We start from the raw sequence: 13,898 nt of genomic DNA, 5'->3' as shown, positions 1-13,898 counted from the left end.
TTAATTGGCGAATTGGAGGTGGGGGGGGGAGGAGAGAATGTATCCAGTAAATTCTGTCTGAATGATGGACGAAAGCAGCTCTTGGTGTTATGGCGTGCAGTTATGTTGGCAATCCTGCTTTGCTCTGCTGCAGCGTTCTCCAGAATCCAGGAAGAGTGGGAGAAGCCCCTCAAAGAGGGCTTTGTGCAACTACGGACCCCTTACATTAACAGGGGTGTCAAACTCATTTGTTATGAGGGCCGTATCCAACATAAATTAACTTTGTCGGGCCAGGCCATGGGTGTCATAAAATATAATGCCAGGCAATGGGGATATAAATGTTATAAAGGGCGCAAACACAATTTAAAATATTTTTAAAACTTAAAAGATGCTTAAAAGATTAGAACTCTTGCAATATTTTATTTATCGGTTTCTGATAACTAACACCTCTTGCTCTGAATTACTGCATCAAAACCTGGCGACAATGTTTGTACTGTAGCAATCTTGAGTATGCTGTTCAGGTGCATGTCTATAAGTTACAAACCTACTGTTAATTTATTGACATTCATTACAGACCCAGAGGAAAGCATGAAACAGCTGGGCATTGTGAGTTTTTATACATGTGCTGGTCAGCCAAAGGAAAAAATAGAGGTTTTGCTCTGTAACTCCTATGTGATTGAGCAAACCTGGCAAAGCTGTGATGCAGAAGGAAGAGAGAGAGAAGGAAGCAATGACAGTGAATTGCTTGCGGCCTGATCTGGCCCATGGGCTGCATGTTTGACACCCCTGCTTTACAATATGAATCTTCCTGACCCTAAGAAAGTGATCAGCAGATATTAGTTTAGGAAGGACTGAGGCAGTAGGATCGCACTTGAAGCTCACAGGGCTGCTGGGACAGCCTTCTAATCTTGCTGCTGTGATCCTCAAGTCTTTTACATACTCTGCCCCCTCCCTCATCCCGGCAGAGGGGCTGGCAGTGTCCTTCAGCAGCAGCTGCAGGCAAGCTCGATTCCTTCTTTTGGGGCCTCCTGAAGGACGAGGGAGGAAGTGTGGCGCTGCAGGGGCTGGGAAGGCAAACAGCACATGGGAATGCAGCAGCAGCGGGGAGGGGCGTGTGGCTTGTGGTGCCTGGCCATGTAAACACAAGGTCGTGAAAAGCTCCACAATCAGTCGCTGGCTTGTCCTTAAGGTGTCCCACTCTCCCAGCCTTCCTCCAACACCAAGCAAAGCAAACACTGAGTGAGTGAGCGAGCAGGGGAGTTAATGATTGATCCCACCCTGGCACACCAGGCTCCCACTGCCCTGCTGCTCCACTCCAGCCCTGATGCCAGCTGGGTGCCAACATGCTTCCTCTGCTCCCTGTAGCCACAATTGTGGGGCTGTTGGCTGGGCTAGATCTTGCCGGTGCTCGCAAGACTGAGCCGCTGAGTAGCTCCAGCGACCAGCCTCTCTTTGGTGGAGCAGATCGCTATGACTTTGCTATCGTGATCCCCGCCGGTGGCATTGAGTGTTTCTGGCAGTTTGCGCACCAGAGCGGCTATTTCTTCTTCAGCTATGAGGTGGGTGCCCAGGGAGGAGGTGGGCAGCAAAGGCCAAGAATACTAAGCCCCCCCCCCTTGGGTCTGCTCCGCGGCTTCTGCCATAGGGAATGGCGAGGGACGAACTGGTGAGGTGGGTTAGAAAAGCATAGTGCCCATTAAAGAATGCTCCTTTGTTGCACTGAACTACCAGGTACACGCTTGACACACCCAATGCCAACAGCTGCTTCCTTGGGAAAGTAGCAGGTGAAGGTCGGGGGGTGGTTTGGGTCCAGGGAGGCCAGTTTGCTACATGTTTTTGCCCTGTACTCATTGCTGCCTTGGCAAAAACAGCCAGTTTCCATGGGGCAGCAATGCTCTGTCTTCTTGGTGCTTGGGGAGGGGCACACTGGAAGGGCTTCTAGTGTCCTGGCTACACTGATGGACCTCCTGACAGCACCTGGGGTTTTTTTGGTCACTTTGTGGCAGTGTTGGACTGGATGGGCCATTGGCCTGATCCAGCATGGCTTCTCTTATGACTGGGGCAGTGATGCTCTTTATTCTTGGTTCTTGGGGGTGGGGGACAGTGGGAGGGCTTCTAGTGTCCTGGCCCCACTGATGGACTTCCTGATGCCACCTGGGTTTTTTGGCCACTGTGTGACACAGAGCGTTGGACTGGATGGGCCATTGGCCTGTTCCAACATGGCTTCTCTCTTCTGACCACCGCTAATAAATGTTGTGATCCACTTTACAAAAATTAAGCAATGTATAAGAAAGGTGAGTCGCTATATTTCACTAGAAATACAGTGACTCACACTTTTATGCTTTGTATCATTCTTCACTGTAAGCTATCCTGGGTTTTAAGGAAAACTAAATGCAGCAGGAATCTCCTTTCATTGTTCAGCCACAGGACTGGAGGCAGCATCAACTTAGAAGTGTCTGCTGGGCTCCTGTTTGCACAAACATGGCTCAGGGCTACCTGAGCTGTTCATGCTGCCACAAAACATCCCTGCATGGGGAAGGGGGGGATGACCATTTCAGCTTGCTCTAAAGATGAACAAGTAGATATGAGGCAAAGACTGCTTGGAAGCCGATGTTGGGCAGAAGCTGGAATCTGCCACCCCTCACATTGGAATCAAAGGGGTAAACTTTGGAGAATGTGAGCCAGAAACCACAGGCTGTCTTGGTCACCCTCCAAGGTTTTTGTGTGGGGTTAACCGTCTGCCGGCTCCCCCTTGCTCTGCTGGCAACTCTTGTCTCTGCACCTCCATCCTATTGCAAGAGAAGTAGGGCTAAATCGGCCTTCTTGGACCACAACCTGGCCAGGCAGCAAAGGAGCATTTTTCTAAGGAACAGGCAGCTGGAGTTGCTCCAGGCAGAAATAGAATAAACTGGCAGGTGAATTGCAGCAGCAGCAACTGTGCCAGAAAGGAAACCTTGTTCTCTGCCTCTTGGCCGCAGGTGCAGTGGACCTCAGGGCTGGGCCACGACAGACACATCCTGGCTTCTGCAAACGATCCCAATGGCCTTCATCTCGGCACCTCCCAGGACATGCGAGGGCAGATCAACTTCCCAACCAAGGAGACAGGTGGTGTGCCTTTGCCCTATAGCCCAGGGGTGGCCAACTGTAGCTCGCCAGATGTTTTTTTTACCTACAATTCCCATCAGCCCCAGCCAGCATGGCCAATGGCTGGGGCTGATGGGAGTTGTAGGCAAAAAACATCCGAGCTACGTTTGGCCACCCCTGCTATAGCCAAATTCCCTCCTCCCTCAAAGGCTGTTGGACTTGGAGATTTTTAAGCAGAGGCTAGATGGCCATCTGACAGCAATGAAGATCCTGCGAATTGAGGGGGAGGTGTTGGTGAGTCTCCTGCATTGTGCAGGGGGTTGGACTAGATGACCCTAGAAGTCCCTTCCAACTCTATGATTCTATGACTCCACACAGGCTCACTCAGCTGTGAGTCAGCTAACCCTCAAAACTGCAAGAGTGACTTTAAAGAACTTACAAGTGCTGTAGAATGTTTTCACTTTGCACTAATTCCAATCATGTTCTCCTCCCCCCCAGCCACTCACGTCTGCTTCTTATTCAAGTCACAATCATCTTGTATCCTTGACTGAGTGGCAGAAGGCTTAAGGAGTCTCAGAAAATGTGGAGCAGAGTTCCAATCTGGCCTTTTGCATATTAGGAGATAGCAGCATTGTAGCTCAATGGGGACAAGTAGCAGTGCTAATCTGCAACCTCAAGCACAGTCCAATTCTAACTCTCTCATGCAGGTTTTTACCAGTTGTGCCTGAGCAATCGATACAATCACTTTGGCTCCGTGCAAGTTTATCTGAACTTTGGGGTCTTCTATGAGGGCTTCGACTTACAAAAAACACCTGAACTCGAGAGGAAAAGATTCAATGATACGTTGGAGGCAATTGAGGTAATGATCTTAAACTCCAAACTCAACAATAGGGATTATGCCAGAAACAGCTACTTAAAAGTCAACAGAGTGCGGGGAAATGTTAGATAAATGAACACACACAGCCCCCACTCGGAAGGGGAGGGATCACAAGAGAGGTGCCTGTCTATGGGTAGTGTGTGGCTCATAGCCTAAGCTTGGTCTCTGTGAAAACAGAACTGGTGAGGGTTGGGAGTCAAAACTAATAAGCTCCTGCTCTGTTGTAGGAGAGTACCCGGAAGGTGATGGGCCAGGTCTTCCACATGTGGCGCTTCTATAACTTTGCTCGAATGAGGAGGGGGGTGGATTACTTCCTCGTCCAAGCCAACTACAACTATGTGACCTGGTGGTCAGTGGCCCAGACTCTGGCCATCATTCTCTCCGGGGTTCTTCAGCTGTACTTCCTCAAGCGTCTCTTTGCTACACAGCCTGCCAAGAAGCCGCTCTGCTAGACCTTCGCTTAAGCAGCAAGACGACCAGCAGGCTGAACTCTCGCATGTTATGTGGCATTACTTTTGGTGAAACCCAAACTGATCTAGTAGTTACAAATAAAGACGCAGTATGTGCACCCACATGGCCCTCCAGTACCTGGGCTCTTACAGGCAGCCTTTCTACAGGCACACAAATATGGCTGCAGTAAATGCAGAATAGAGGAATGTTCTGACTGGCTCTTCACCAAGGAAAAGAACATTGAAATCAGCTTCCTAACTATCATAGGAAAAAGACAGCGTATAAAACAGAGTTTTACTTCACAGAAGTTAGACCAACAGCAACTTTCTCACCTCCAGGCAGGCACAGTTCTCATTATACCAAGCAGACAATATTTGCAACCAGTTTCTCCCTGTCCAATACTGCAAACAGGCCAGTCAAGATATTCAGGGGAAAAGGGAGGGATTGGTTGGCAATGCCAGTCAGTCTGATTCCCACCCCAGACAAAAAGTCCTTGAGGCCTCCTGCCCCTTCGTCTAAGTCAGTGTCTCCTCATGGCGGATGTACTCCCCGATGTCAGCTTGATGAAAGACAACAATGGCCATGGGGTCTACCTTCCGGCACTCCTGTGTGGACTTCGCTGCTACTCCAAAGCCCTTGGAAAGTCAAAGCAAGGCAGACAGTAAGACACTCCTCATCCACCCAAATACAAAGAATTACCCACCCATCATCACTCACCAGGGGCACATCAGCCATGGAGTACACCACCACTCCCTGGTACTGGGCTGTGCTCTCGGTAATCCGCCCCAAGCCAGATTTCAGTATGTGGTTCCCATAAAGGAAGGACTGCTCTGCGCCAGGCTTTACCCACACTTTGTACTGTGGAAGAGAAAAACATGGATGTGTATCAGGCACAGTTTGGTGTAGTGATTAAGTGCGTGGACTCTTATCTGGGAGAACTGGATTTGGATGTAGGCACAGACAGTTTGGAGGGAGGGGATTTACTGTGTCACTAGTTGGTTCAAACCCTCCCATGCTTGCCTTAATTTAATACAATCAAAAAGAATCAGCTACCGCATCTCCAAGCTAAGTAAGGCAAAGGTGGGATTGATCTCTGAATTATTATTATTGTTATTGTTTGATCTTCCATCTCACACCCCTCAACTGATGGTGGGCAAAATACCTTCTTTCATATAAATAACAGACTTCCCTAACTAAGAAGTCTCTCGAGGTCTTTACCTTGGCATAGGGGGCAAGGTAATCCAGGGCCGTGACGTGCAGCCGGAACTTCTGGGTCTTAGTGAACTTGCCAAAACAGGTGCCCAGGGCCACCAGGTTTTCCCGGGGGATGCTGGTGGCAAGCTTCAGGATCTTCTCACTAAGCAACAGAAACGACACAGAATTCACCCGCAAGTCCTGAGCCAGGGCCCGGGGGTAGCGCCTTGGGAGCCAAGGGAAGCCCCAGCCAAAGTCCTGCATCAACAGACCTCGCAAGGGCATGCCATGAAATTGCTTACATTGCAGTCAGCTTAGAACGGAGAAAAGGAAGTCCTCCTTCACCCAAAGGGTGATTAACGCATGGAATTCACTGCCACAGGAGGGGGCGGCGGCTGCAAGCACAGACAGCTCCAAGAGGGGATTGGATAAGCATCTGGAGCAGAGGTCCATCAGTGGCTCTTAGCCACAGCGTATTGTTGGAACTCTCTGTTTGGGGCAGTAATGCTCTATATTCTTGGTGCTTGGGGTGGAGGCACAGTGGGAGGGCTAGGAGTCCTGGCCCCACTGATGGACCTCCTGATGTTGCCTGATTTTCTTGGCCACTGTGTGACCCAGAGTGTTAGACCGAATGGCCTGATCCAGCATAGCTTCTCTTATGTTCTTATGTGCAGTGCGCAGTGCGTGCGGGGGGGGGGGGAGAGGAGAGCGGTTGGAGGACGCCAAACCCAAAGCAGGGCTGGCTGCTGAGAGGAGTCCTGACGCTGCCTTGTCCAGGGAGCCCTGAGGGTGAAGAGGGAGCGCGCACTGCCAGCACCCACCTGAGATAATAGACGCGGTCCTTGTGCAGGCGGAAGCAATAGGCGCCATCGGGTCGGTCCACCAGCAGCTGCAGGTTCTCGCCCACGCTGGAGAGAGATAGAAAAGGAGAGAGACCCGTCAAGGCCCCGGAGAAAGGAAGGAAAAAGTAAGGGGAGGGAGGCTGCCCAGCCTGGCCCCACTTGGCTTCCTACTGGGGTGGTCAAACTCGCATAATACAAGAGCCGCATAAAATAAACAGATGTCTAAGAGCCGCAAGACACGAGCGTCAGATGCATGAGAGCCGGGAGACAGGAAGGGAGGGAAGCAAATAGGTGGGGGAGGGGGAGGTAGAAAGCAAGCAACTTTAAGTCCAAGCCGCTAGCAGGCTTGGCGAAGTGACTGACATGGCTTCCCCAAGCGGGCCGTTGCGGCGCCGGGGGCTTCCCCAGTCTGGCCACCCTGGCTGTCAGGCTTACTATCGGGCGAGCTTCTCGAAGAGCGCGCGGGTCTCCTCCTCCGTCAGCGGCCGCATCGCCCCGTCTCCACGCGCCCCGCAGAGGGAAGCCGGAAGCTGCTGCACCGCCAACTCAGTCCGGCCACGCAACGGCAACCGGGGCCGGCAGTTCCGGCGACTTTGGGCAGCCGCCACTTCCGCCGCCCGAGCGAACCAGCGAGTTGAGGGCTCGAGCGCCGCTTGCCCGGAGGCCGGAAGTCCCGCCCGGAGCGACCCCTTCCGGTTCCACGTCGAGGCGCGATGGCGGAGGAGGCGAGCCTGCTGGCCTGGCTGTTCCGGGGGGCGCCGGCGCCGTCGGGGGACGCGGAGCTGCCGGCCTACCTGGCGGAGCTGTCGGGGCTGGGCCTGGAGGCGCTGCGGAGGGAGCCCGGGCGGCTGGCGGAGGAGCGGGCGCAGCTCGGGGCGCAGACGCGGGCCTTGGCCTTCGCGCACTACAAGACCTTCATCCGCTCCGCAGAGTGCACCGCCGGGACCCGCCGAGGCTTCGCCGGCATCGAGGAGGGCCTCGACCGGCTCCGCGGACGCCTCGCGCCCTTCGCAGAGACCTGCCGGTGCGGGGAGGGGAGGGGAGCCCGGGGCGCCCTGCTGCCTTCCCTCCCGCCCTCCCTCCCTGACCGCCTCCTCTCTCTGCCCGCAGCACCTTCTCCCGCGAAGCCGAGCACATCGCCCAGAGCCGCCACATGAACAGCCTCACCCTCAACCGCCACACCGAGATCCTGGAGGTGCTGGAGATCCCGCAGCTGATGGACACCTGCGTGCGGAACAGCTACCACGAGGAGGCCCTGGGGCTGGTGGCCTACGTCCGCCGTCTGGAGAAGAAGCATGCTGACATCCCTGTCATCCAGGTGCCCTGACAGCAGAGCGCGCTAGCCTTGGCAATGACTAGCTGGTTGTTGGGAGGGACGCTGGCTCAGTGGTAGAGCATCTGCTGGGTAAGCAGGAGGTCCCGGGTTCAATCCCCGGCGTCTCCACTAAAAAGGGTCCAGGCAAATAGATGTTAAAAACCTCAGCTTGAGACCCTGGAGAGCCGCTGCCAGTCTGAGTAGACAAGACTGACTTGCATGGACCGAGGGGGGTCTGATTCAGTAGAAGGCAGCTTCAGATGTTCATATTAGGGGAGGCGTGGTGGCTCAGTGGTAGAGCATCTGCTTGGTAAGCAGAAGGTCCCAGGTTCAATCCCCGGCATCTCCAACTAAAAAGGGTGTGGAAAACCTCAGCTTGAGACCCTGGAGAGCCGCTGCCAGTCTGAGAAGACAAGACTGACTTGATGGACCCAGGAGGGTCTGATTCAGTAGAAGGCAGCTTCAGATGTTCATATGTCCCCCCACTGACTGCTGGGAATTAGTGAAAAAATGCAGAATTAGATGTTTGTTAGTAAGATCTTAGCAATACGTGTTTTAGATGCTTAAGTAAGAGCTGTAAGTTTAAAATTAATTGGCATACTATAGCTTTAGCTGCTGAGAGCTTCTGTGTTTTGCTCACCCCAGAAACTGGAGTAAAAGCTGATTCCGCACTGGCCAGAGAAGTCTGCCAGGGGCTGTGCCATGCTGAGTAGATGTTTGTTGGGGTCATTTCATAGAAAAGGAGGAGCCAGATCTCATTGGCACCACCAGGCCTTTTTTTTGTAGCAGGAACTCTTTTGCATATTAAGCTACACACCCTTGATGTAGACAATTCTCCAACAGTTTACAGTAGACCTTCTAATAAGGCTCTTGGAGGATTGGCTACATCAAGGGTGTGTGGCTTAATATGCAAAGGAGTTCCTGCTACAAAAAAAGCCCTGAGCACAACTCATTTGTATATACCACACACCCCTGACATCACTGGAAGGTGCACTAAATTGTATCAGCTCAGCATCTACCTTGTCCAATCTTAGAGATCAGCAAAATTCTCACCGGGGGTTTGAACAATGGAGCCCACCGGGTGGGGGGGTATGTAGGAAAGTAAGAGCACAATAAAATGTAGAGGTTCCAGAGCTCTGCTCCCGTGAGCTCCTGCCCAAAACGAGGCCCGTAAATTGTTACCTTTCTTCTCCGCAGGGCATAGTGGCAGAGGTGCGCCAGTCAACACAGCTCATGCTGACCCAGCTGATCCAGCAGCTGCGCACTAACATCCAGCTGCCAGCCTGCTTGCGGCTCATTGGTTACTTGCGCTGCATGGATGTTTTCACAGAGGCTGAGTTGCGCATCACCTTCCTGCAGTCCCGGGACATCTGGCTGCGCTCCATCCTCGCTGCGATCCCCGACGACAGCCCCTATGTGCACATCACCAAGACCATTGAGGCATGCCGCGTCCACCTCTTCGACATCATCACGCAGTACCGGGCCATTTTTGCCGACGAGGAGCCCCTCGTGCCTCCCTCTGGGCAGGAGGCCCTCAACGAAAGCGCCATCTTCCACGGGTGGGTTTTGCAGAAGGTCTCTCAGTTCCTGCAGGTCCTCGAGCAGGACTTGCAGCGTGGAGTGGGTGGTCGGCTGGATTCCCTCCTGGGCCAGTGCATGTACTTTGGCCTTTCCTTCAGTCGTGTGGGGGCAGACTTCCGGGGTCAGCTGGCCCCCATTTTCCAGCAAGCGGCACTGCAGACCTTTCAGAAAGCTGTGCAGGAGGCTGTGAACAAATTCCAGGAAGAAATGAACTCCTACACACTGATCTCTGCGCCTGCCGCCTTGGGCAGCACAATCCCTGTGGCAATGCCAACTGCCCAGCCAGCTACGCTGCAACCCCCCATGGTGCTTCTGGACTTCCCCCCCCTCGCCTGCTTCCTCAACAACATCCTTGTGGCCTTCAACGACCTGCGTCTCTGCTGCCCAGTGGCTCTGGCTCAAGAGGTGGCAGCAGCCATGGAGGATGCACTACGCCAGGTGAGGCTGTGTTTCTCTTGGGCCTCAAGTGGGGGGGGAAGAGACTCCCAGGGTCTTGGAGGCAGAATGGAAGGCAGGCTGGGCTCCTTGGATTCATCTAGCCTTTTCTGCGGGTGGGTGGGAAGCAGCGTCTGTCGCTTTGCTCCAGTTCTGTCTGGCAGGGGGTGGGGGGGAGGAGCAAATGGTTTCAGCCACCCTGGGAGAAATCCTAAGGAGGTCTGCTCATAAGTGAGTCTGGGGCTTATGTCTGGGAAAACATTCTCAGGATTGCAGCTCCAGTTACTATGGATGTGCTGGCTGGAGCCATGAGCTGGGCTTGGTGTCCCAAGACGGAATTTGTCCACCTCCTCTGCAACTTAAGGTAAATGTTTCCAATCCTTTTTCTGCAGGCAACCAAAATCATCCTGGCTTTCCACCGGGCAGAGGAGATGGCTTTCAGCAGTCGAGAGCAGGAATTGTTTGCTCAGCTCTGCATGACTTTTCTAGAAGATTTGGTGCCCTATCTCAACCGGTGCCTCCAGCTGCTCTTTCCACCAGCCCAGATTGCACAGACCCTGGGTATGGCTGCTTTTGCGTGTGCGGGGGGGGGGGGGGGGGAGGAAGGAGGGGCTTTTTAGTCACCCTGCAAAATCTTGCTGTGTTGCAGTTAGATGCAACCTGCTGACTATACTCATTATAGAGTAGGGCAAGGGTCCTAGTCAGTGCTGGATGGGGAATCTCTCATGGGAGGGAGTTTTGTATTTTGCAGTTTGAGTGCTTAGTGGAAGCAGCTTTGAATAGTTTGAGTCCCGATTGTTTGCTCTAATGCATGACTTCGGGTTTCTAGTCTTTGCCTTTTCTCTCTTCCTACTAGGTGTTCCCCCTACTCAGTTGCAGAAATATGGGAACTTTGGCTGTGTGAATGAGCACATCATTCAGGAGCTCCTGGCCCCAATCTTGCCTGACAAAGAGACAGTCTGCCTCCTAGACAAGGAGAAAGGGCTGCCTCAAGAAAGCCCGGCGTCTCCACTGGTCTTAGAGCTTCCTGCATTGGCACAGGAAGCCTCACACAGCTCCCCAGTTCCTGTTTCAGAAACAGAAGACAGCGGCCAAGACTCTCGGGATGACGAGGAAGTCACAATCCCTCCTGCCCCGGAATAGTCCTCCTGGAACTGCTCCTGCTTTTGGTGCCTGCCTGCAGAGAGGAGCTCTGGGGAGCTTGGCCAGCTGGGGCCAGGACTCGCTTCTGACTTGTATTTCTGGGCTCCCTTTGGACATGCAGGGAAACTACTGGAAAGAACAAGTTGTGTATAGGGCTGCCGTGTGCTTGTGCAAATGGAGGACAGAACTGATCTTGGTGAACATGTTAGAAAGAGGCGGACCAGATTCTGAATAAACTTCAAAATCGTTGTTTGCGGATGCCTGGTGTTAACTGGGGGGTGGATGGGCAAGTCTATCACCCATGGCTATCCTTTCCTCTTCAGGCTTAGATTTTTCTTGTCACTTTCCCTTTGTCTGTTCACTCTGCGGAAGTTATGGCCTAATCTCAGCCAGGCACCAGCACGGGAGTCTGCTGTGGGTGGCTGGAGGGGTCATTTCAGAGTGCCGGCAGGAGAAAGGAAACGGCATAAGTGGCGGCAAAGCAAGAGCAAGTGGATCAGGCCTGGGGAAGGAAGGTGGGGAGAAGCAGCCTGCTGAAAACATTGTGGCATATTCTAAATATACCTGGAGTAGGAGAAGGCAGTTGGATTGGATGAAGATGAAGCCAGGTCCGTGTGGTTCACAAAGTAAAAACAAAATTATTTTGACAAGTCCCCAAATGTGTCACTATGTGAAAAGCACAGGAAGTGGGTGTGTGGCAGAAGGCTCGCAGGCTTCCTCCTGCAATAACGGGGCTAGGGGTGCCAGCCTCCAGGGAGCACCTGGGGATTACAGCTCATCTCCAGAGTAGGGAGGAAAGTTCCCCTGGAGAAAATGGATGCTTTGAGGCATTGTATGGCATTGTACTCCCCTCAGGGCGGTGTCCTCCCCAGCCTCCACTCCCAAATCTCCAGGAGCTCCCCAGCTTGGAGCTGGTAGCCCTACTCCACCCCCCTCCCCATCAGCAGGGAATTAATACCCGACAAGCCTCCTTTGCCAATTAAGTGACAGATGCAGTCTCCCTTGCAGGACTGTGGGGAGGTGGGGTGCATTGGCCTTACTCAGGATTTACAAGCAGCCCCCCTCGTATTGTCCCTTGCGGCCACCGAGGCTTTTGAATGGCGCCCAAGAGGGAAATTGCTGGCTTGAGGGGAGGGGCTGGTTGCAGCCTCTCTCCCCTGGTTCTGGCCGCGGGGAGCAGGGGCTCCTGCGAGGTGGCCTCCCGGCGCTAGAGGGCCTCGGCGAAGAAGGACGTTTCCCGGCGGGCGGGCGGGCGCGGGGTCTGGCGGGTGGTGGCGCCTCCTTCCTTCCTTCCGTCGGAGCGGGGGCATGGCGGGGCCGGGGCGGGCGCTGCTGCTGGGGGGCGCCGTGGCGGCCTCGTGGCGGTGCCGTCGGGGGGCGTCGCGGTGCTCGGCGCAGCCGGAGAAGCAGCGGAGCTACTGGCAGTACTTGCGGCGGCTGGTGGTGCCGGGGCCGGCGGCGGGGGCGGCGCAGCGGCGGGTGTGCCAGGTGGGCGACCCGGTGCTGCGCGGGGTGGCGGCGCCGGTGGCGTCGGGGCGGGTGCGCAGCGCGGAGGTGCAGGCGCTGATCGCGGCGCTGGTGCGGCGGCTGCGGCGCGAGGGCTGCGTGGGGCTGAGCGCGCCGCAGCTGGGCGTGCCGCTGCAGGTCTTCGTGGCCGAGCTGCCCGAGCGCCTCTGGCTGCAGACCCCGGCCGCCGAGCGCCAGCGCCGCCTCATGCAGCCCTTCCCGCTGCGCGTCTTCGTCAACCCGGCCCTCCGCGTCCTCGACGCCCGCCTGCTCGCCTTCCCCGAGGGCTGCTGCAGCCTCCGCGGCTTCTCCGCCTACGTGCCCCGCTACCGGGCCGTCCACGTCGCAGGTAGGTCCCTCGCCCCGATGCGCTGCAGGGGCCTGGCTCGCCCCGCTTGCCAGTAGGGTTGCCAATCCCCAGGTGGGGCAGGGGATCCCCCGGTTGGGAGGCCCTCCCCCCGCTTCAGGGTCCTCAGAAAGGGGGGGGGGGAGGGAAGTCTCTGCTGGGAACTCTGTTATTCCCTAGGGAGATTTATTCCCATAGAAAATCATGGAGAATTGATCTGCGGGTGTCTGGGGCTCCACAGGGGCTGTTTTTGGGGGTAGAGGCACCAAATTTTCAGTATAGCATCTAGTGCCTCTCCCCAAAATACCTTTCCAGTTTCAAAAAGATTGGACCAGGGGGTCCAATTCTATGAGTCCCAAAAGAAGGTGCCCCTATCCTTCATTATTTCCTATGGAAGGAAGGAAGGTGATGGTCAGAACTCCCTTTGGAGTTCAATGATGCTTGTCACAGCCTTGATCTTGGCCCCACCCCCAAAGTCTCCTGGCTCCACCCCCAAAGTCTCCAAATATTTCTTGGACTTGCCAGTGATGGCAGCGCCATGTCTCTCCTTCACAGGCCTGAATGAAGCCGGCGAGGAGACAGCCTGGGAGGCGACTGGCTGGGCCGCCCGCATCGTGCAACACGAGATGGACCACCTGCAGGGCATCCTGTACATCGACAAGATGGACAGCAGGAGTTTCACCAACGTGCACTGGGAGGAGCTGAAGGAGTGACGGGCAGGCAGGGAGGGGGGTGCTTTGCCTCCAGCTGCTGCAAGAGGGTGAGCCCACCAAGCCCTGAAACCTTTGCACAGGGCCTCAGCAAAGTGGCAGTGACTTCTTGCAGGGGAGCCACAGACAGATTGCAGCGTGGCAGCAGTTGGTCTTAGCTGTTCTGTGGTTGCTGGCAGGCTCTGGTTGCCTGGGGGGAGGCTGAAACCTGCAGGAGTTAGACCCAGGCTGCTCCGCATGCACCCCCTGCCCTCTCCACCACCTCTGCAGAGTCTTGCATTACAAGCACCTCGTAAGGAACGAAGCATCAGGAGAAGGCGTGAGGTTTTGAAACCAGGAGGAGGAGGAGGAGGAGGAGGGCCTGTGCATTTGGTGGGTTCTGTCCTAGTTAAGCAGTAAGCTGAATATACAAAAAAAACCCCAAACCAAACACCAC

The 13,898-nt window shown here is 54.8% G+C and overlaps 3 protein-coding genes across 5 annotated transcripts in view; 2 read left to right on the top strand and 1 right to left on the bottom strand.

The window, feature by feature from the left end:
• The first annotated feature begins 1,291 nt into the window (after nucleotides 1–1,291).
• TMED6 (transmembrane p24 trafficking protein 6) lies at nucleotides 1,292–4,434 on the top strand. Its single transcript, XM_060254012.1, has 4 exons — nucleotides 1,292–1,538; nucleotides 2,958–3,084; nucleotides 3,771–3,922; nucleotides 4,168–4,434. The coding sequence occupies exons 1-4, from the start codon at nucleotides 1,323–1,325 to the stop codon at nucleotides 4,390–4,392; spliced, it is 720 nt and encodes a 239-aa protein (XP_060109995.1). The 5' UTR covers nucleotides 1,292–1,322; the 3' UTR covers nucleotides 4,393–4,434.
• A 236-nt stretch (nucleotides 4,435–4,670) lies between these two features.
• NIP7 (nucleolar pre-rRNA processing protein NIP7) overlaps nucleotides 4,671–13,898 on the bottom strand; it is a 60,134-nt gene continuing 50,906 nt past the window's right edge. The window contains exons 2-6 of one of the 3 annotated variants that reach the window (XM_060254412.1): nucleotides 6,862–6,921; nucleotides 6,406–6,492; nucleotides 5,609–5,747; nucleotides 5,108–5,248; nucleotides 4,671–5,025 (exon numbers count right to left, since the gene is read on the bottom strand). In XM_060254412.1, coding sequence (XP_060110395.1) covers nucleotides 4,906–5,025; nucleotides 5,108–5,248; nucleotides 5,609–5,747; nucleotides 6,406–6,492; nucleotides 6,862–6,917 — 543 coding nt within the window. In that variant the 5' untranslated portion in view covers nucleotides 6,918–6,921 and the 3' untranslated portion in view covers nucleotides 4,671–4,905. Of the gene's footprint in view, nucleotides 5,249–5,608; nucleotides 5,748–6,405; nucleotides 6,493–6,861; nucleotides 7,049–13,898 lie in introns of those variants that run through there. The other 2 variants (XM_060254413.1, XM_060254411.1) reach the window with 2 other exon arrangements.
• COG8 (component of oligomeric golgi complex 8) lies at nucleotides 7,140–13,890 on the top strand. The gene is made up of 7 exons (XM_060253876.1): nucleotides 7,140–7,450; nucleotides 7,537–7,744; nucleotides 8,939–9,760; nucleotides 10,150–10,318; nucleotides 10,614–10,899; nucleotides 12,202–12,755; nucleotides 13,308–13,890. Exons 1-7 carry the CDS (start codon nucleotides 7,140–7,142, stop codon nucleotides 13,463–13,465), a joined length of 2,508 nt encoding a protein of 835 aa, XP_060109859.1. The 3' UTR covers nucleotides 13,466–13,890.

The sequence above is a fragment of the Heteronotia binoei genome, chromosome 14 (assembly GCF_032191835.1).
Source record: "Heteronotia binoei isolate CCM8104 ecotype False Entrance Well chromosome 14, APGP_CSIRO_Hbin_v1, whole genome shotgun sequence".
In the NCBI taxonomy this organism is placed as follows: Eukaryota; Metazoa; Chordata; class Lepidosauria; order Squamata; family Gekkonidae; genus Heteronotia; species Heteronotia binoei.
The sequence above is the reverse complement of the archived record's forward strand: the minus strand, read 5'-3'. Positions and strand labels throughout refer to the sequence as shown.

Bases quoted from the DNA above. Each gene is read 5' to 3' on its own strand.
- TMED6 (XM_060254012.1), top strand. From the start codon at position 1,323: ATGCTTCCTCTGCTCCCTGTAGCCACAATTGTGGGGCTGTTGGCTGGG. The intron at 1,539-2,957 runs GTGGGTGCCCAG...TCTTGGCCGCAG, and splicing joins ATTTCTTCTTCAGCTATGAG to GTGCAGTGGACCTCAGGGCT. The intron at 3,923-4,167 runs GTAATGATCTTA...GCTCTGTTGTAG, and splicing joins ATACGTTGGAGGCAATTGAG to GAGAGTACCCGGAAGGTGAT.
- COG8 (XM_060253876.1), top strand. From the start codon at position 7,140: ATGGCGGAGGAGGCGAGCCTGCTGGCCTGGCTGTTCCGGGGGGCGCCG. The intron at 7,745-8,938 runs GTGCCCTGACAG...TCTTCTCCGCAG, and splicing joins CTGACATCCCTGTCATCCAG to GGCATAGTGGCAGAGGTGCG. The intron at 12,756-13,307 runs GTAGGTCCCTCG...TCTCCTTCACAG, and splicing joins CCGGGCCGTCCACGTCGCAG to GCCTGAATGAAGCCGGCGAG.